Source organism: Elaeis guineensis, chromosome 4, assembly GCF_000442705.2.
Source record: "Elaeis guineensis isolate ETL-2024a chromosome 4, EG11, whole genome shotgun sequence".
Lineage (NCBI taxonomy): Eukaryota > Viridiplantae > Streptophyta > Magnoliopsida > Arecales > Arecaceae > Elaeis > Elaeis guineensis.
The window spans coordinates 133309048-133330142 of record NC_025996.2 but is presented as its reverse complement, the minus strand read 5'-3'; the positions used below and the strand labels follow the sequence as shown (position 1 = coordinate 133330142).

Genomic DNA, 21095 nt, shown 5'->3' with positions numbered 1-21095 from the left:
AGATTTGATCCTACAGTTTCTTACTAGTTCACATGGCTAGTTTATAGTAAACTATCAAATGAATAAAATCGATTGCACCTTGGTTGAGTTGATGACTACCGATGGGACCTTGAAGAGTTCAAGGGGAAGGGTTTTTGTATACTTAGTGAACCTAGAGAAAAAGATAAGAGACATGCCTTTAGAAGATATGTTGGATCTACTCGATATTAGTATTTGAGTAGACTGTGAGTGCCATAGGATCTAGAGATCCAATGATGAGATAAATCTAGTACATATGGTATGTCAGTTTTGATCATATTGAAGAGGACAAAATAAATAAATTTGAAAGGTATGAGCTAGGCTCATCGACTCTCGAGTCATTTTCAATTTATAGATTCTACCTTTAAGGATAGATGATTAAACTAACCCTTTATAAGATATGGGGTGAGAACCACTAATATACTTGCTCTAATACATTTTGATGTATGCAAAACCCATTTGATGAGTTGGGTAAGGGATGATTCTCTTTACTTCATTACTTATATTAGTGACTGTTCATAGTATGAGTATATATGTATGAGAAATAAATCTGATATTTTGAAAAGTTTAAAGAATTTGTATATAAATTAAAGAAATAAATTAAAAAATTTTTAAGGTTCTTCGATGAGATCGAAGAGGTGTATGCCTTAATGGAGTTTCTAATCTATCTCAAGAAAATGGCATAGTCTCACAATAGATTCTTTCTAGTACACGTCAACTTGATGAGGTGTCGAGAGCAGGAATTAGACTCTATTCGATATAATCTGATCTATGATGAGCTTTGCTAATCTTTCCTTATTTTCTTTAAAAATATACTTAACGAATAGAGTTTTCTCTAAGTCATGTCGTATGAGATGTGGCATGTTAATGAAGTCTGGCCCATGTCAAGTATTGGCATACAGACCAAATTAGAGGTTAGGTCTATGAGACTCATTTAAAGGTATCCTAAAGAGTTTTAGGGATACTAATTTCTTCCTAAGGATCACAATGTGATTGTGGCCTGATATGCTACATTTTTGAAGAAATAGTTTGTCCAAGATGGGATAGTGGGAGAAAAACTGAACTCAAAGAAAAAGTCTCCTAAGAGCAACAAGTCATAGAACCTATTCATGTTGAGCCAGTATATATAGTCCCTTCATCTTATAATCTCCTGTCCTACTGAAAGATACTTAGGTATTTTGGTAGAGGACATAGGGAAAGTGTTCCTCATGGGAGATAAGAAACATGAATTTGATGTGATCAAATGTTCCTTGAGGAAAATATATGTTTATAAGAAGGTCAGTGGGAGTACTATCACGATCCTCGTATTGTACATAGATGACATCCTCCTAATTAGAAAAGTTATTCTTATACTAACATTAGTTTAAAATTTAGTTGTCTATGTTGGATTTGTACCCTAGAAGCCAATTGTTGGCTAACACATTATGTAATTTCAGAGCTTAAACTTATACTTATAATTTTTCATTATCAATAAAGAACTTTTTCATTCCAATCATATTTGTGTGTCCATGATTTGTTCTAAAAATTAACAAAGATGATTTTTGTATATTCTTAAAGAGTTAAGAATTTGAGACATATATTAATTAGTGGTTAATTTCTAAATACTCCCGATCAAAGGACCATCACGGAGGATAGTGATCAATCCATTCAAGATCGATGCACAGTCACCTCTCTTACGGACAGATAAGTTTTGGGTTTGCAGTGTAGAGCACTGGAGTGAAGGTATGAGTGGTTATTAGAGAATAACTTGCACTGATCATGATCAATACGAGAATCATATGGATGTCTACACACTTATCAGTGGTCTTCTCGATACTGCAGTGGTGTAAGCGGTCCTTTGACCTGCAGTGTCATTGGCTATCCGTAGCGAGGCTATTGGATTTGACTGTATATTTTTTTGGTCCCTAGCCATTCGGATCCTTGCTGTGTATATTGGCTTTAGTAGGTTCAGGTTTATTGTTTGAAGTAGGATGCACCTAGATAGAATCTATCGACCTCGGTAGAAAAAAAAAGTCCTATATGATTTACGAGACTGAGTTTAGAAAGTCTTTGACCAAAGTAAGTATGAATACTGAAAAAGAATTTTCACGAAATTCACAAATGAACTCGAGTCGAGCCAATCTAGCATATGACTGATGATGGGTCTGACGAGTTCTCCATGACCTCCATCTAGTCAAGACTCACAATAGAAGGACTGAATCACATGATAACTGTATCTAAAAGTTCATACTTTTATTCTACTGAGTTACCACTACATACTGCTAGATGTCACTGATAGATTGTGAGACTCATCGGGTGTCGTCTTGATGATCGATGACCCTCAAAGGATACCATCGAAAAGAGTTTCGATGATATTATGATGGAGATCACAATATATCTTACTACCAGATAAAATGAAACCTATGGGGTCATATATTAAGAGATTTAATCTTGAATTTGCCAATTGGGCTTATGAAGTTCTAATTGGGTTAGATTTTATTAAAATTCTATTAGGTTTATGAGAATCATGCTAGCACATGGTCAAATCTAATTCTTCTTGGGACTTTGATTTGATCAACTCCATAGCCTTGAACCTCACCTGAATTTATTTGGATTTTAATTGGGATCTTAGTTGTGAGCTCAAGAAGATTTGATTAAGTCAATTAGTTAGCTAAATTATCTTAATATTATCTCTTCATTATCTCCTAATTATCTCTAAGTGTGCATGTGGAATAGATGGAAAGATGGGAGGTGCCTCCTTCTCTTTTTTGGCAAGACCAAAGGGTGCCAACCCCCTGGATATGGCAAGAGAGGCCCACCCCCTTCTTGTGGATTGGTGTGGAGGAGAGAGAGAGGGGCCACGTCTTCTCTTATATGTCAAAAAATCCCTAAGGGGCGTCAAGTGTTGGTGCCCCAAACTACCTGACTTATATTCTATGGGGCACCCCTTGTACCTACCCAAAGGGGCTGATAAAATATCAATTATATCTGATTTTATTAAAAATAAATCAAATTAAAAAGATAGAAGATTCTTATAAGATAAGGATGTACCTTTTTAAGATAATTGGATTCTTCTTTTGAGTCAAGGTAGTGCCTATATAAAGAGAATGTCTCTAGGGTTTCTAAAAAGTTACTTGAATGTCTACTCACTCATCAATGACTTTCTCAATACTATAGTAATGTGACTAGTTCTTAGACCTACAATACCTCTGCTGTTCACAATGAGGTTGCTATAGTTTGACTATACTATAACTCGATATCCTAGCTATATGGAGTCTTGAGGTGTATGTTGACTGTAATAGGTTCATTGTAGGAATAGAATATGTATCTGATGGGATCTATTGACCTTAATAGTTAAGGAGTAGTCCTATGTGATTTATGAGATTGACTTTGGAAGATCTTAGTCAGAGCACAGTGAATGATGGAAAGGAGTTTCCATCAGATTTCACAAATAAACTCAAGTCAAATAAATCTTATATATAATAGACGATGGGGTTTGATGAGTTTTCTATACCTCCATTTTATTGGGACTCATGATAGAAGAACTGTATCACATGGTAACTATACCTAGAGATTTATTCTTCTGTTCTACTGGATTGTCACTATATGCTGCCAGACATCACTGATGGATTAGAGATCAACAAAAATTATTTTGATGGTCAATAATTTTTGATTGGTGAGTTAGAATTATTCTAATCTATTGAAAGGAGTTTCAATAATATTTTGATGGAGATCAAAATATTTTTCATATCAGATAGAATAGAACCTATGAGGTCATACATAAAAGAGGTCTTGACTGGTCAGACTATCGAATCATGATTTTGAATCATAAATCACAAATGATTTCAATTATCAATTTGATTGATGATTGGATTTAAATGTAAAAGTTATATTGAGGGCTTGCTAAGAGTTAGCAAGTTATAGGAGAACTAAATTATAATTAGTATATATTATTTAATTTGATCAAATATTAGAATTGGATCTTAATCAGATTAAATTATATTTAATTTAATTAATTTTGATTTAAGTTTAACTCAAATTAGATTTCATAAGTCTAACGAGATTAGATCTAATGAACACTTGACCCAAATCTATCTTGATTAGGTTTGACCTAATCTTTATCCTTGTTTGATTTGGATTGGATCTTAGTCAAATTAAATCAGATTTAATTTAATTAGATATAATTATAATTTGACTTGGATTGGTTTCATTGATCTAATAGGATTGGACTTAATTGATGATGAAACCTAATCTAAATTGGACTTCATGTTTTATTTGGATTTGAACCAATTTTGACCTAATCCATGAGGAGACCTTATCCTATATCCCACTCCGCATATGAGAGGATGCCTAAGACTTCTTGAATATGGAAAAGGTTTCTACGTACAAGCTTTGGCATAAAGAAAATAATAGGAAAGGGGTGGGGTGGCAACAAAGAGAGAGAGTCGTAGTTGTTTCAAACTCTATCTCTTATAACAACCCTAACCACTCTCCTATTTAAAGAGTGGATTAGATGGAGTGGCAACCTTGAGATGAGATCAATTGGGACACCCCAAGAGAGAGGGATGGAGAATGCCAAAGCAAAGAAGGGCATGAGGGCTGGTTGGCATGAAGATAAGGATGGGCATGAGGGCTTCTCAACATACAAAGTTTGGGATGCCTCATCTTCTTCCTATCCTTCTTTCTAACAACCAATGGTTGTTTGCTTAGAAAGGTAAAACTCTCTCTCTCTCCCTTATCCTAGTGTCCAAGAGTTGGACATCTTTTTCGATTAAAAATTCGATGATTAAAAATTAGATTAGATCTGATGTTTACTCTCCTTCTTGGTCCATGAGATGGACATGAAAAGTTCTTTTCATCCTTTTCTAGATCTAGTTCAAGGATTGGATAGGAAAGGAAGAAGAAAGAGATCAGATCTCTTGTCTTCTTCTATAGATCCTCATATTTTCTCTTAACAAGAGAAAAAGAAAAAAAAAATCAAATGAGATCTAATTTCATCCTCCTATTTTAGATATATTTGATTTTTTTTAAAAAAAATCAAAAGATCAAACCGATTTGACAGTCCAAGGAGCAATCTCTGCAAAAGAGCTAGCACCCTAATGAGATTGGATCCTTCTGATCAAATCAACCTCGGTGGATACCCCTAGAGGCCGAATGTATGTGCGGCTCTACAAAAGCCTCACCAGATTACCACGATCATTAGCTACAGAGATCATCGATCCATGCAAAGGTAAAGATCTAACTCTACATCTGATTTTATTTTTCAATATCTTAATTTCAGTATGTGAATGATCCTGGCATGTATAGATTAGATCTATATTTTATACATGTTAGATTTAAAATAGTTTTAAATCTAGGTTAGTTTTAAATTCCACTGTAATCTAATTTTTGTATGTATATCCCGGATGCGTGATATCCTTCATTTTATTCATAGCTTCAATACCACATCACAAACAATTTTTTGATATCCTTCATTTTATTCATAGCTTCAATACCACATCATAAACATTTTTTTGTTCTTCATTCAACCTTTGAAATAACATCGAAAAAGTGTTCCTTCGATAGCTCATGGATATCATAATCTAACCCTTCTCTCAACAATTTATTATTTAATTCTTCTATTATTTCTATATTAGGCATTAGAAGATTATGATCAGAAAGAGAACAACAATTTTTATGGAATAATTTCTCCAACTTGAACAAAACATGGTTATTCAATTATGATTCTGAAATTTACAAATTGGAAAGTTCCAATATATTTTTTAATCTCCAGATGATATCCTCTGTAAAATTTTTCCAATTCATTTCCAACAATTTGACTAGATCTACTACTTCACAATAGATTATTAAAGTAACAAAAAGCTATCTCAATTCTGATGTCATTGCCCAATAAGATACTACATCCAATGCTTCATTCCATTATTTATAATTACCTAATAAATCAAGTACATTATATACAGATGGAAATGTTGGATATATAATGCCATTTATACTTTTAATTTCATCATAATTTTTGGCTCCTTTAACCATTGTCAAAAGCATTCTTAAGTAATATAGTTCACGCAAGTTGGGATGAATGTAGACTACTCTACCAATTCTATTTTTCTGCTTTCTTTTGGTCCAAATTTCATCTTTAATATTCTATACCCAGTTTATCATAACTTCGACATACGTTAACTATTAAGCATCCTCAAATATTTTATTTGTCTTCACCTATTCTATAAATATTATTTTTTCTACATCCTTTCTTCTAAGAATAGATGATAAACTTGGATTTTCATGATAGATAATTCTATTCATAAATGAAAGATGTACAACTAATCATTCCACTATTTGTTCTCCAAAGTAAATATCGAATTGAAATAGTGACCTAACATCTTCATATGTAGATAAATTTGGACAGTCAAGATACATTTTGATTTCATCTATTTGTTTGTATTGTTGTTCTCCAATGCCACTATCAATCACTACTTTCTCTGTTATAACGACTCTTATTCTGTCTACATCTTTATTGATATATTTAAATAGATATCTAATTATCTTTGATTTATTACACCATTCACTTTTATATATGCCTGATAATGTGTAACAAAGTTCAAATTATATGGAACAATAAATATATTATCAAGCATAACTCCATTTTTTTATACCATACCATCCATTATTTCTTCTTCTGTGAATAGCAAATTCTTTTTTATCAAGGATGTTTGTCTCTAAAATTTTTTGAAAAATATTTTGAACAGTATCCTTTCATCATACATGTTGCACATGGATCATGTATCATAAATTTTATAATATTTTCATATCATTTTGGATCAATATTTTTATCTAACAACTCTACACAAATTATAGAATCTATATCTACTACTATTGGATATTTATATTCTAGATCTAGTCAAACCAAAATATGTACATATGGCAAGCTATGCCTTTGAAACTCTATTATATATAAAACTATAAATAATATAAAAAATTAGGTATATTAGAATATAAATCAAAATTTATCAGTTACTATATACCAAAATGTGCTGCTAAGAAGTACTATTTTATCTCCAACTATTTTTTTGAAATGATGCTTTTTAGTAACATCCGACATCAAATCTTCAAGCTTCATTTAAAAACTGTGCTGATGATATCAGGTATATCCTCAACTCTTTGACCAAGAATTAAGTTTAAAGCCCCCTAAATTTTTGGCTATTGTACATTACAATTAAAGATAAATAAATACAGATGTCCATACCATCTACAAATAGCAATAGCATCTTGATAATTTTGGATTATATATCTTAAGACTTTCATGATAAAACTTGATGACAAAATAATTTTCTTTTTGATTGCATTGCCATCAACATCACCTCATACTACTGCATCTTTGATATCCTGATAAATTTTTGACTGCAATTCTTTCTTATTTCTTCTTATGTAATCCAACCTTTCCTCTTCAATGCATGCAAAGGAGTCAACCACATGTAGGAATAATCTTCCACCTCTTATTAATATTTTTTCTTTATGATGTCTTTGCTATATTCTAAAAGTATAGAATTCTCTCATAGTAACATACTATTTGTTAACATAGTATTTGTATAAAAGCTCTTTATATTTGATATCAATTACAAAATCATCTTCACCATGTGGAAATAAAATCAGATATTACATAGCTATAAAATTTGAATGTAAAGTACTAATATATTTTAAACATTCAGTTTTATGTTCAATAATAATATCGCATTGACGATCTACCTGACTAAGATCACTAACTATCAATCCTACTATGTCAAAAGCCATCTAAGCATTACATTGTGAGCTATCCTCTTGATGCTTTCTTGATAGTTTTAATCACACAGGTGAAAAATCAGATTCTTTAAAATGATCTCTAGCTATTCTAGAAGATTTAACAATCTAATTTTTGGCATCAAATTAAATAACTTAATTAATTTCTCTACAATTTCTAGATCTATATCTAAACATTGATCATTCAAACTAAATGCTCTCATTCTATTATCCACATCATGTTTACTATCATTATATATATATATGTATATATATATATAATTGTGCAAGTTTAGGCTTCTCTCCATCAATGGGTAATAACAAACTCATTCTATGATGATTTTGACCATAGATCTGGAAAACATATGGTCTTGGTTTATTATTGATTTCATCATCAATCTTATCATCAATTAATAAAATGCAAATATTGAGTTGTATACTCTAATATTTTTTTGAAATTTTAAAGCTAGCTCTTCTTCCTCCACTTGATAACAAAGTATGTAAAAAAGCAGAAGTCTCTTTGAACAATGGCAAATCCACTCTTTCTTCATGACAACATAGGCTAAATATTTGCCTCGATGTATTTTGAGATTTTTGCATATGTTCTTTAGACCAAAATAAAGATCCACAACATCCACAATGATATTCAGGTAATCCAAGATTCAAAGGGTCTGTAAATTTTCCGACATGATAGAAAATCCTTTTTAAATATCATTCTATATTTAAAGAATTTCAAAAAAGCTCTAATTAGAGATACTTTGACATCTAGAAGAAAAATCTGGCAGAACTTTATCCATAATGTGGTTGATCACCAATTGAAATCAAATTAAACCTAAATCTTAATAAGAATGTATGTGGAAATTATAGTATACAAATCATATTATTTTAAAATCGACAAACTGTACCTTCTCCATTGCTAATGCAATACCATCTTCAATAGAAATGTTATCATGGTACTTCTCATTGTTCGTGTTCCATCAGCATTATTTTGATGCATATACTATTTATTAATTCCACTAATGTATTTTTTTCAATACTATACACTTTTCCTAATTATAATCTTCAAAACTTTCATATCCAATAGTATATAAATTTCATTGATCATTCACAACTGAATGATAACTTATGATCTGTTCCATTTTTTTGGCACCAGAATTTTCCAAATTCTTGTTCATGCTCAATGATCATTTACATTTTTGTTGGCTGAGAATGTTCATCCTTATTATTCTATTTTATCAATATATATCTCTTGAAATCACTCAACCAATCAAATAGAAAAATAGTTGACATCAAAACAATAATATGAAAATAAGTTACAATTCAAGTTATAGCAAACTATCCTAAAAATTGTAAAGTGTCATTCACCCATAATATGAAAAACTTAAAACCATTTCAAAGAAAAGTAACAAATCTACTAAATTATTCAAAACATTCAATACAATAATAATGAAGTGGACATAACAAATCACTTATACTATTAACTGGATCACCAAATTAAGATGCAATTCAAGAATCACCAATGAATCACAATAAATCTCATGGTTAGCTAATTTATGTAGGAACAAAAAAAATTGACATTAAATTCTAGTTAAATAATTCAATAACTAATGAATATAGCAAAAAAAAATTCTCAGTTAACAATTTCATATTAAGTTTCTTTAATTTTGTTTTTCTATATCATTTTTTTTTTCTTTTTCCTTCTCTCCTTCTTCTTGTTTTTTCTATCTCTTCTTCTCCTTGTTTTTCTTTACCATTTTTCTAATCTAGAACATTGCTATTCAGGAATTAGTATCTTTTTATTTAACAAATAAAATAACTCTTCTATTTATAATTTTTTTGAATTCTCATAAAATGTTATATTCTTAATATATTAATATTAAATATTATTAATATTAAATAATATATTAATATTATTTGTTAGTAATATATTGATGTATCAGTAATATATTGATAAAGTATTAATATATTGATATATATTGTTAATATGTTAATATGTTATCACCATATTTTTTGCTTTTTTCAATATTTAATTAAATTTTTTTGCATAATGTAGGTTACTTGCTAAATAATAATTATAGTACCAATTTTATTTGATTCTATTTTTGTATGTTCTCTTTCTTTTTCTTTTTCTTTTTCTCCTTCCTTTTTCTTCTTCTTGTTTCTATCTCTTCTTCTCTTTTTTCCTTCACCTAAAACATTATTTTATATTAATTGCATCATTTACTTAGGAACTAATATTTTTTTATTGAAATATAAAACTATTCTTCTAATTTTAAATATTTTATTGATTTTTCTTATTTATATATTGTTAATATATTAATAACAAATGTTGTTGATATTAAATAATATACTATATTTATGTTAATAATATATTAATATATAAATCATAAATTGATGTTAAATAATAATTTTAATATTAAATTTCTATAATTTTATTTTTCTACACTCTTTCCTTCTTTTTCTCCCTCCTTTTTCTTTTTCTTATTTTTTTTTTCCATTTCTTCCTCTCCTTATCTTTCTTCATCTTTTTCTAAATCTAGAAAACATATAGACTCCAAAATATTATTCCCTATTAATTACACTATTATTTAGAAATTAATATTTTTATTATTAAAAATAATTCTTCCATTTATGAATATTTTATGGATTTTTACTTAAACTAGCTTATAACCCCATGCAATGCATAGAATATAATTTTTTAAAAATATTTTATTTATTTATTCTGTTATATCTATTCTATATATATTTTAAAAATAATTAAAATAATAAAAAATATATTTTATGCATAGCTAGGATTATGAGTTATCAAGCAAAATTTGTGAAGATCGACGACCTTAATTCTGTGAAACCCCTTCATAAAGCCATCAATTTTCACTATTTTTATCTTTAACTTTTTTTGAAACTTTTCATTTTTCCTTCCCCTTCTCTTTTGATAATTAATTTCCTCACACACCCCCAACTATCTAAATAGTATAGTTGATAATGTTGCCGACATTCTTTGATCATCTCCTTGTATACCCTCTAGTCTTCCAATAGTAGAGCAAATGATGTTGTCCATCGACCATCACTGCCACCAATGATAGTAGCATCTTCAAGCTGAGGATGGAGCAAAAATATATGTAAGTGTGTATGGCTCGTGAGAGATTTAAACTTTAGAAATTACAAAAAAATCTCTTTCTTTTTGTATAAAAATTTGGAGATCTAAATTTTAAAAAAAATTAAAAATCTAAACTTTAATCTTTTTTTCCTTTTTTCTTTGTGGTGCACAACCCCTCATCGATTGTGGTGCCTGCCATGCTGAATGCCCTCCACCGTCATCTTTGCTAGTGATGTCATCTTCCCCATCATCGACTATCCCATCGATGTCCGTCGCATCGCCTTCGATGCCACCATCAACAACCTCTCAAGGCTTGTCCTCAGGCTCCATCCTTATCAACATGGCCACTAGTGACCCAACCCTCACCACTGATGTCATCTCCGTAGCCACCGTCGATGCCCCTATCTCAATGGTAATTGTGGGGCCTGGGTGGGCATGCTTTCGATCTTTGCGAGTAGGGAGGAGGTGGTTGTCCAAACTCTGGTCATTCCAATATTGACCAAGAAGACAAGAGGGGAATGAGGAAGCTATGGAAAGAATGGGGGGTGGAAGCTTCGAAGAAAAAAAAAGCTCCTTATGGCCACATGGCAGATACTACATTGGAGAAAAATGAATACATGGGGAGCAATGACTGATGCCTCTATTTTAATATATATATAATAGAATCAATATATTAATATTAAATATTATTAATATTTTTAAATATTATCGATACAAATATTATGATGTTTATGAAAAATTATTTTAGTTGTAAACTATAAAGGAAAATTGAAAGGAAAGTATGTGTCATATATTATTCTTATACTGATGATATATATACATATATATATATACATATATATATATACATATATATATACATATATATATATATATATATATATATATATATATATATATATATATATATGTGTGTGTGTGTGTGTGTGTGTGTGTGTGTGTGTGTGTGTGTGTATGTATGTGTGTATGTATGCACAAGATCTCTAAGATTATTATATTGACTAATTCCTAGCTTAGCATTTCAAATTTGCTGGGATATTATTCTAGCAATCCAAACTTGCTGAGATATCATGCTAATATTCTAAACTTGCTGAGATATCATGGGATATCATATTAGTATTTCAAATTTGCTGAGATATCATGCTAGTGTTCCAAACTTGCTGAGATGTCATGGGATATCATACTAGCATTTCAAATTTATTGGGATATTTTTCAAGCATTTCAAACTTGCTGGGATATCATGCTAGCATTCCAAACTTATTGGGACTCATGTTAACACCCCTTGAAACTCAAGGTAGTGGAGTCGATGTCAACTTGAGTTTGGACATGAGATCATTGAACTTGCCAGAAAGATGAGATTTGGTGAAGATGTTGACAGTTTGATCAGTGGAGTGAACAGATATAAGTCAAATTGTGCCATGAAAAAAATGTTGACAAACAAAGTGAAAATCATTTTCAATGTGTTTAGTTCTCTTATGGAAGACATCATTATGAGCAATCTGAATTACACTCCTATTATCATAATAAAGAGTCATGATAGAAGAATGAGAAACAATCATAGCTTCAAGTAACCAGAGTAGCCAAAAGAGTTCGGAAGGGGCATCAGCAAGGGCTCAATATTCTACCTCTGTATTAGATCAAGCTATAACAGTTTGTTTCCTGCTATGCCAGAAAATTGGGAAATCACCAAACAAGAAACAATAGCCAATGATGGAATGATGATCAGTAAAATCACTAGCCCAGTCAGCATCACAATAACCAATCAACTCAAGATTAGAGCTCGAAGAAAATGAACACCATAAAATAGAGTGCCTTTTATATAGCATAAAATGCAAAGAACGGTAGTGAAACGTACAACACCCCACCCCTAAAATCGGACCAGCATGCTACACCTCACCCTTAACTAAGAGTAAAGGGAAAAGCTTTTCTGATAATTTGCTCATATGCATAATTCAATCAGTAATTTACACTGCTAACACAAACATTTCAGCTAAGTCCTCATATCTCAAGATTTTGCTTTTATTTCTCCAAACCAAGTCAGGATTTCATTTGTCTCATTATGGTCTATACAAGCTACAACATATACCGGACATTTTCTGAATTTTCACAAGTTAAACTCATATAGTTTACATACCTTCAATTTACATCCCTTTCATAAACTAATATAAACAACTTTGACACACCACATATCATAGAACATACTTTTCTTTTAGCCACTCAGCCAATCCTCTATACTACTGATGCTCTAAAGATGCTGGGCTATAGTACTTCAAATCTGTCATGAAAAGGACATGAACTACATAATGATGAGTGAAAAATCTAACTAACAATAGGGAAATAGGTAAGATAACTTATATTCTCATAATGTGATATACTGTGCATCACTAGAATGAACCAATATACCTTCCACATTCTTAGTTCGCATGCTCATAATAGTATACATCATACATGGCTGATAAGCTATCAAAAACAGGAAATAACCATGGAATAAACCATGTAAGAAATGATACCAAACATAAGTGAACCAATATGATATTACACATACATGTGCTGGGCCTCTATGGCATTTAAATAAGGATCAAGCCATGTGAAATATTAAGCTATGCAAGAAGTTAATTCAGAACACAAGCAACTATTTACTGTTAACCATGTCATGGCACACACACTTGGTTTACTGGCAATACATCCCATAAGTAGGCCATTCCTATGGGCAGTCTGCCATATCATCATTCAGACAACACACTCTCATAGGATTCCTTATTAGCAGCCTACCTTATCATCCATAAGACAACACACTCTCATAAGTAAACCATTCCTATGAGCAGTCTGTCTCACTACTATCAAGACAACAAACTCTCATAGGTAAATTATTCCTATGAGTAGCCTGTCCTACCACCATGAGAACAACACATCCCATAAAGAACCCACTCCCCTAGGTAGCCTGCCTCACCAGATGCTAGTAAGCTCCCATGGGCACATTATTTCACCACAATCATATTCCCTCGCCACAGGCATGTTAGTTCCACCACAGGCTCTATAATCTTGCCACAGATAGCTATCTTGCTGATACAATACAATACAATACAATTTCATGTCCAACTGATAGTAAGCTAATACAATACAAAGATAGTAAGCTGATACAACACAAATTCACACCCAGTCGATAAGCTGATATATTACCATTTAATATGCAGCTAATAAGCTGATATACTACAATTCATACCATTGATACTTTGCTATTCAAACTACCTTCACATACAAGCTGTAAAAATGTTCATGCTGTTGCTATGCTGATGATAATGCTGTTATTGATACAAGAAAGCTGAATTTTCAAGGCTAAAAACTAGCTCAAAGAATTTCCATATTAAAAATAGATTTCTGTTCAGCTAAATATCCATACTCATATATTTATATTTTGGATATCATGTCAATAACATTCCTTTCCTGTTTTCATGATTGTATACTTAAAAATACATGCTGTAAAGTAATCCTTTTATAGCAGATCATTTTCTTAGCAATATATAATAAAAACACCACCATTAGAAGGAATCCACTCACCTCAAGTAGCTACTAGGATACCCTGATATTTAACTCATCCATGGCACTCCTTAAGCTCTTTCTTTTCCTATCAAGTTGATACATGCTGATTAATATGATATTAACATGATACACAAACATAAGAACATATACTTTGCTTCCTTAAGCTTATTTCTCAGCTTTCTCTAATCCTTTTCTTTGTTCCATTCTGTTTTGCCCTGATTAGGGTTAACTGAAACAGTCAAAGAAATGAAGAGAAAAATAAGCCCAAAGAAAAGAAAAATCATTTTATGTGGGAAAAGGTCTTACCTTTCCATTTTTTCCCATTGTTCCTTCATTTTTGTTGGTTTCTTCTATGTCCCCCAAGTGCTTCCTATGTTTTTTTCCATGAGTATCAATCAGGTGGGAGGCTTGGAGCAGCTGAATAGAAAAATTTAGATGATGGAAAATATCTTAAAAGGGGAACGTAAAGAGACAAAAAAAGGAAAAAAGAGCAGGAAAGAGAGTAGAGCTGTCAATGGATCGGATCTTGACCCGAGATCCGCAGGTATTTACCCGATGGATCTGGGTCTGATATTAGTATTGGACCCATTTACCTGGATCCGGATCCGGATCCAATAAACCATCATATAAATAGATAGGGTCTGGACATTTAATATCCAGACCCGATAGACCCGGGATCCAAATAATATATATGCTAGGTGGGAAAGGGTCTTACCTTTAATTTTTTCTGCCTTCCCTTTGCTTTCGTTGATTTTTCCTCCATTTTCTTTCGATTTTTTCTGTGTTTTTCTATCCTCGGGAGCCTCGATCGGGTGGGAGATCTTGAGGTTGAGTAGCTCAATGCGGCATCCAAGGTGGAGGAGGTCGATGGCCCACGGGTCGAGGAGCTCGGACGTCCACAGAAGAAGAGAAGAAGAAAAGGGAATGAAGAAAAAGAAGAAAAAAAAGAAAAGAGAAAAAGAAAGAAGAAAAAGATAAAAAAATATTCTTAAAAAAAAATAACAGTAAAGATCTTTTATTATTGTAAACTTTATTGTCGAGGCTTTTTGATTTTTTTTATTTGAACTTATCTAGACTAATAATTGAGATATAAAAGATAGTTATTTAATATATAATTAATTATAAATTATTTTTTAAATAGTATTAATTAATTATAAATTTTTAATTATATCTTATATTCAAAGAATAGATACTAATCATCTGGCATTTCGTAGATCGGATACATCAATCTTAAGGAAAGGATCAAAGCAGTAAAAGAAGAGATGGAAAAAAAATTTAAAGTTTAGATTTCTAATTTTTTAAAAGAAATTTTTTTATAGTTCAGATCTTCAAAATTTTAATATTAATTTTTTTAATTTTTAAAATTTAAATCTCTCACAGCTCATTAATTGGAGGATTACTCACCAAGATTCTAATCGGTATCTCACAAAACTATCATTTATCATTATATTGCTATATTTTTGCTCCATCTCGAGCTCGAAAATACTGTGGTCATTGATGGTAGTGGTGGCCAATGGTCGATATTGTCAATTTTACTATTGAAAGAGTTGGAGGTGTGTGAAGAGAGGATTGAAAGAGAAGGAGAATGAGAGATAGAAAGATCTAAAAAATGATTAAAAATAAAAATAATAAAAAATTATAAATTTATGAAGAAACTTCACAGAATTAAGGTTGTTGATTATCATAAGATTTATCTGAAAAAAATAATCACATGTCGTGCATTGCACGGAGTTCTAAACTAGTTGATTAATATTATGTAGGATTTGATACTTCTTATCCTATTTACAGAAAATTGAGAGATTGAGCTAATCAAGACTCTAATTGGTCCAGACTTAAAGTAAAATTCAAGAACCAAGAGATTAAAAGCAATCAATTGAAGAGGCTAATCAAATAAGACAATAATCCAAAAGATAATTAAGAAGTAATGCTCCACTCAATAGCTAAGAATCGACAGAGGAGAAGAAAACAATCACTTGGAGGAGTTTGGATGGTGAGGAGTTTAAGATAGAAGAACTACTTGTCATGCTTTTTTCTTATTTATGCTATGATTCAAAAATGTTTCACTTTGTTATAGTTCTTGCTTCAATGAGTATAGGCACTAATCGTACTAAATAGTCTTTAGAGTTAAACCTCTCAAATATTTTTGTAATATCCTAAAAACTTATTGTTATATGCAAGTGTATAGATTTTGTGGAAACAAGTATTGGTGCTTATGGTAGTATAAATCATGGATTGGTTGGATGGTGTTATGACACAATTAATGAAAGGAAGATGGCAAAAACCTGGTGTGCAAAGAGACAGTGATAGGGTTACCTTGAGGTTGCATTTGAGCTAAACACTAGTCTAAAACTTTTTTAACAAAATAAAAGACTAGCATACAATATTAATTAAAACTCAAAGTCAGACTGAAGAGAATCTCAAAGGATGGATAAATTGTTTGAGCCTTGGTCTATTTTATTTTAGATTAGTTGCCATTGACCCAACCCATGTCCATCTTACAAAATATATACATCTATAATTGAACATTCATATATACCATTTTCACATATCCAATATAACTTTTGATGGAGTCCTCATAAGGAGCGAAAAAAATCAAAGTTACTAACTGATTTTGAATTGGCATCATCAAATCCTAAATAGGATAAGTGAATTTTAAATTTTACTTAAAAATAAAATCCATATGAGATTTGTTTTTTGTAACAAAAGGATGATATTGTTTGATTTCATCCATTGAAATTTATTGGCTATTCTATTAATTCCATGGCCGAAGTTAAAAAAAATTATTTATGATTATTCATGGATTATGTGCAGGAGATCCTCCGGTGAGAAAAAATCCAAAGATTCAATGGCCAGAATTACGTAACTTGATATAATCAATCCCATTTTTGGAGATACTATTTTCCTCTTTCTCCCTTAAATGGACCAGAGAAGTATGCCAAGAGAGGTTTATTCAATAAAAATGGGACAATCTATTTTTCAAAAAAAAATTAAAAGTATTAATATAGTGAGACATGAGTTGATCTGCTAACTAACATATGAAGAATTGAAAATTTAAACCATAATTAATAAGATAATTATGCATTCCCAGCGCAGCATCTCTAACCTCACGTGCTAGTCCTCTTCCACAGACACTGAGACCATGGTATCAAAGCCATTCCATATGTTAGAAAATAAATTGGGCCAAGGAATACAAGCATGGATAGGTCAACAACAGCATTAGAGCAGGCTAGGTTGGGTCCACGCCTGGTTCTTATGGCGGGGTCCAAATAACCGTCGGAGGAAGAGGGGAAAAAAAAAAAAATCTAAGAGAAGAGTCCCCATGGGAGTCTTCTTCTCCTATGAGTCCGGGTGGGAAACGGACTCCTAGGGCAGGCCGGCGTCGGGTGGAAGTCCTCTATAAAAGGAACCTCTCCCCTCCAAGGCACTCAACCACGAGTTATCCCTCTTCTTCCCTGTGGAGCTAGCTGAATCCTAGCGTTGCGCCTGACGGAAGGAATTTGAGGCCGGAGAATCTCGCCGGAGCTCAGGTAAGTTCCGACCTTTTGCTTCCTCTTCTTTTGAAGTCCTCGAACCATCGCTGCCGGTTCAGAAACTTGCCGGAGTGATGCCCTGTTCCGTCCCCTCTTCTTTTTTAGTATTTTTGCCCTTCTTCCGGCCACCTACGCCGCCGGCGTTCCTCGCTGAGGGCCTCAGCCGCCGGCGAGTGGGCTGGGACTCGAAAACGACCGAGCAAAGGGTGTTCGGCCCTGTTTTTGGCTGGTTTCCACCTCTTCCCGTCTGCCCCCATCGGCGACCTCGATCGGGCTTGGTCCAGGTGGACCAGTCACGATCCCAATCAGCTCAGGAGTCCTCCGTTTGAGTTATTCTCTTATTCCTCCTATTCCCATCTATGAATGAATAAACGCTATACTCTTGTCTGCTGAAATGCAGAGCGAGTAGTTGAGAAAGAAGACGAAGACGATGGCGTCGGCAGCTGAGATAGAGAAGAAGATCGTTCTAAGAAGCTCAGACGGCGTGGAATTTGAAGTGGAGGAGCCAACGGCGAGGCAGTCGAAGTTGATCGGCAACATGATCGACGATGGCTGCGCGGAGAACACGATCCCTCTCTTCAACGTCGATGCCAAGACCCTCGACAAGGTGATCGAGTACTGCAGGAAGCATGCCGGCACCACCAGTGCACTCGGCGAATGCCATAATACCGACAAGGAGATCGAGAGCTGGGATGCTGCATATATTGATGTAGATCAGACCATCCTTTATGACATTCTTCTGGTGAGATCCTCAAGCCTTCCTCCTCTCTCTCTCTCTCTCTCTCTTTTCCTAGCCTTCAGTATTTTACCTTGGGATTCAAGAAGCATGGAGTTTGATATGTTAAATTGAAAGTGCTATATTATGTGATGGTATGGAATTATGGTGTTTAGTTTTACAGAAAGGAGAGCCTGAATCTAAAACAAATTTAATTCAAGAATCATTCGGTGGATTATCTCTACTTTAGATTGTGTATATGTCTAATCTATTTAGAGGGAGATAATGATCAAATTGTTAAGACCAAATTGGAAAAGAGCAAATTAAATAGAACTCCCAATGAATAACTGAGAGTAAACCCACATAAATTTTGATATTAGGACCACAGTACAAAGTTTGATATCTGACACTATATACGCCCTCATCTATTATAACATGCTTATGTATGACTAATCAGGCTGTCTCTCCCTATATGTGTTCATCATATAAGCAGTTTCTCTATAATCTAAAAGAAGGGAGCTAATCCATATGCGAGGTTCTGAGCATTTCATCACGTTCTTTAGATCTTCTTTATTAGTTTTAAATTATTGGAAGAAAAGTGATGGGCAACGCCATCAATATTTCATCCGAAGCGTCAAATATGTTCTTTTATAGTTTGGATCTTCCATGTGTAATCATATAGCGAGTTAATTATATAATTTTATATAATATATGTATGATTTGATAAACACATATTGGTCTCCATTTCTTCTTCTTTTTATTCAGAGTACGTCCTTTCCTTGCCCCCTATGATAGAGGTTGCAAGGCCTTAAGAACTAAATTGCAAAGCTTGACCCTCATTTTCTAAAAAAATGAATTAAATTATGTACTCTAAATTGTATTTCAGCCACCACCTCAAAATTTGTTTCAACATCAAAAATTGCATGTCTACCATTAATGAACATATTACTCTTCGATTGGTGTAGATTTCAAAAATGAAAATATTTTTTTAGATAATAGTCATTTTCTTTAGCTCATCATAATCATCCTTCTATGTGATGTCTTATAAACAATGAACTATGTGGGAAAAAATGAAGATAACCTTTCCTATATTGATTTCAGGCTGCCAATTATCTCGATATCAAGGCTCTCTTGGACCTTGGATGCGAACAAGTGGCTAACATGATGAAGGCGAAGAGAGCGGAGGAGATCCGTAAGATTTTTAAAATTAAGAATGACTTCACTCCAGAGGAGGAGGAAAAGATCCAAATGGAGTACCCGTGGGCCTTCAACTGAAAGTGTAGGCTTTCAACTCAAGATATCATGCTACATAGTATGTGGTCAAATGGTGACAAAAGAAAGCTAAAAAAGTTTTTAGTTCTTATTTAAGTTGGTTTGCTGAACTAGGGTATGTGGTGGATAGAACCTAGAAGCTATAGCTAACTTTCGGCAATAGCTTGCTTTTAAGATCTTTTTATTAGTTTTGTTCTTTAGTTTGTTTAGCTACATGATCCAAACACATGTTCCATGATATGTTAATGACTATAAAGCTTTGAATACTTTCAAGTATTGATAAATTTGTGCTATGAGATACTAATTTTATAGTCATGTTTGTTCCCTCTATATGTCGGCAATTTTATTTCATATATTATTTTTGTTTCTTTAGACTTTTATTAAAGAAATAAAACCATTTGAGAATATCACCAACATCACTCTGGAGTATTTCTTGTGAATATATTCTAAGAACCATAGTATGACGGAGAGCTATCAGTAGGAATTGTTTTCCTCTAATAAGAGTAATGCAAGAGGTGAATGTTTCCTATATGTGAAATTTAGTGAGGCGTTCTATAACTTTTGGGAATTTGTTCCATAAACAAAAGATAGTTGCATGCTGAGTTGCCAGGCCAGCATTACTTCAGCATGAGGAATTACTTATCACCCTTTTTTTATGCTATGATTCAAAAATATTTCTCTTTTATCATAGGTCTTACATTAAGGAGTAGGGATGCTAATCGTGCTTAATAGTCTTTAGGGTTAAGCCTCTTAAATATTTTTGTATTATCCCAAAATCTTATTGTTGTAATAAAAATCCATAGATCTTGTGCACTACAAGAAAATGGACCTTTAGCAACGACCATTAGCTACAGTAATATTGCCATCGCTAATAACTATTTTTAGATCGCAAATGGTGACCACAAGATAAGCCATCGCAAAAAAAAATTATTAGCGATGTTTTTTTTTAATTTTAGTGACTCTTATTGCCGTCGTTAATAACTAATATTTTTTTTTTTCATTTGATTGGTAAGCTTATTAGCAACAGAAAAACCCTGAAATTTTAATTTTTTTTAAAACGAAATAGTAAAGCCATCGCTAATACCCCTAAACTTTTCTGCCATCGATCCCCCCCTCCCGTCCCTCAATTTTTGGCTTTCCTATATTTTTTAGTGCCCCCGCCCTCATTTTTCCC

General features: G+C 32.5%; 1 protein-coding gene and 1 long non-coding RNA gene across 3 annotated transcripts in view; one reads left to right on the top strand and one right to left on the bottom strand.

Moving 5' to 3' along the window:
* LOC140857022 (uncharacterized) overlaps window positions 1–14491 on the bottom strand; it is a 190797-nt gene extending 176306 nt beyond the window's left edge. For both annotated transcript variants that reach the window (XR_012140502.1, XR_012140503.1), the window contains exon 1: window positions 14423–14491. This is a non-coding gene — a long non-coding RNA (uncharacterized lncRNA). The remainder of the gene's footprint in view (window positions 1–14422) is intronic.
* Window positions 14492–17656: 3165 nt separating this feature from the next.
* LOC105042622 (SKP1-like protein 1A) lies at window positions 17657–20194 on the top strand. The gene is made up of 3 exons (XM_010919903.2): window positions 17657–17931; window positions 18335–18676; window positions 19751–20194. Exons 2-3 carry the CDS (start codon window positions 18365–18367, stop codon window positions 19922–19924), a joined length of 486 nt encoding a protein of 161 aa, XP_010918205.1. The 5' UTR covers window positions 17657–17931; window positions 18335–18364; the 3' UTR covers window positions 19925–20194.
* Window positions 20195–21095: the final 901 nt, after the last annotated feature.

What these genes read in the sequence shown, in the direction of transcription:
- LOC105042622 (XM_010919903.2), top strand. Translation starts at nt 18,365, where the DNA reads ATGGCGTCGGCAGCTGAGATAGAGAAGAAGATCGTTCTAAGAAGCTCA. An exon ending in TCCTTTATGACATTCTTCTG is followed by an intron (nt 18,677 to 19,750) that starts GTGAGATCCTCA and finishes TATTGATTTCAG; the next exon opens with GCTGCCAATTATCTCGATAT.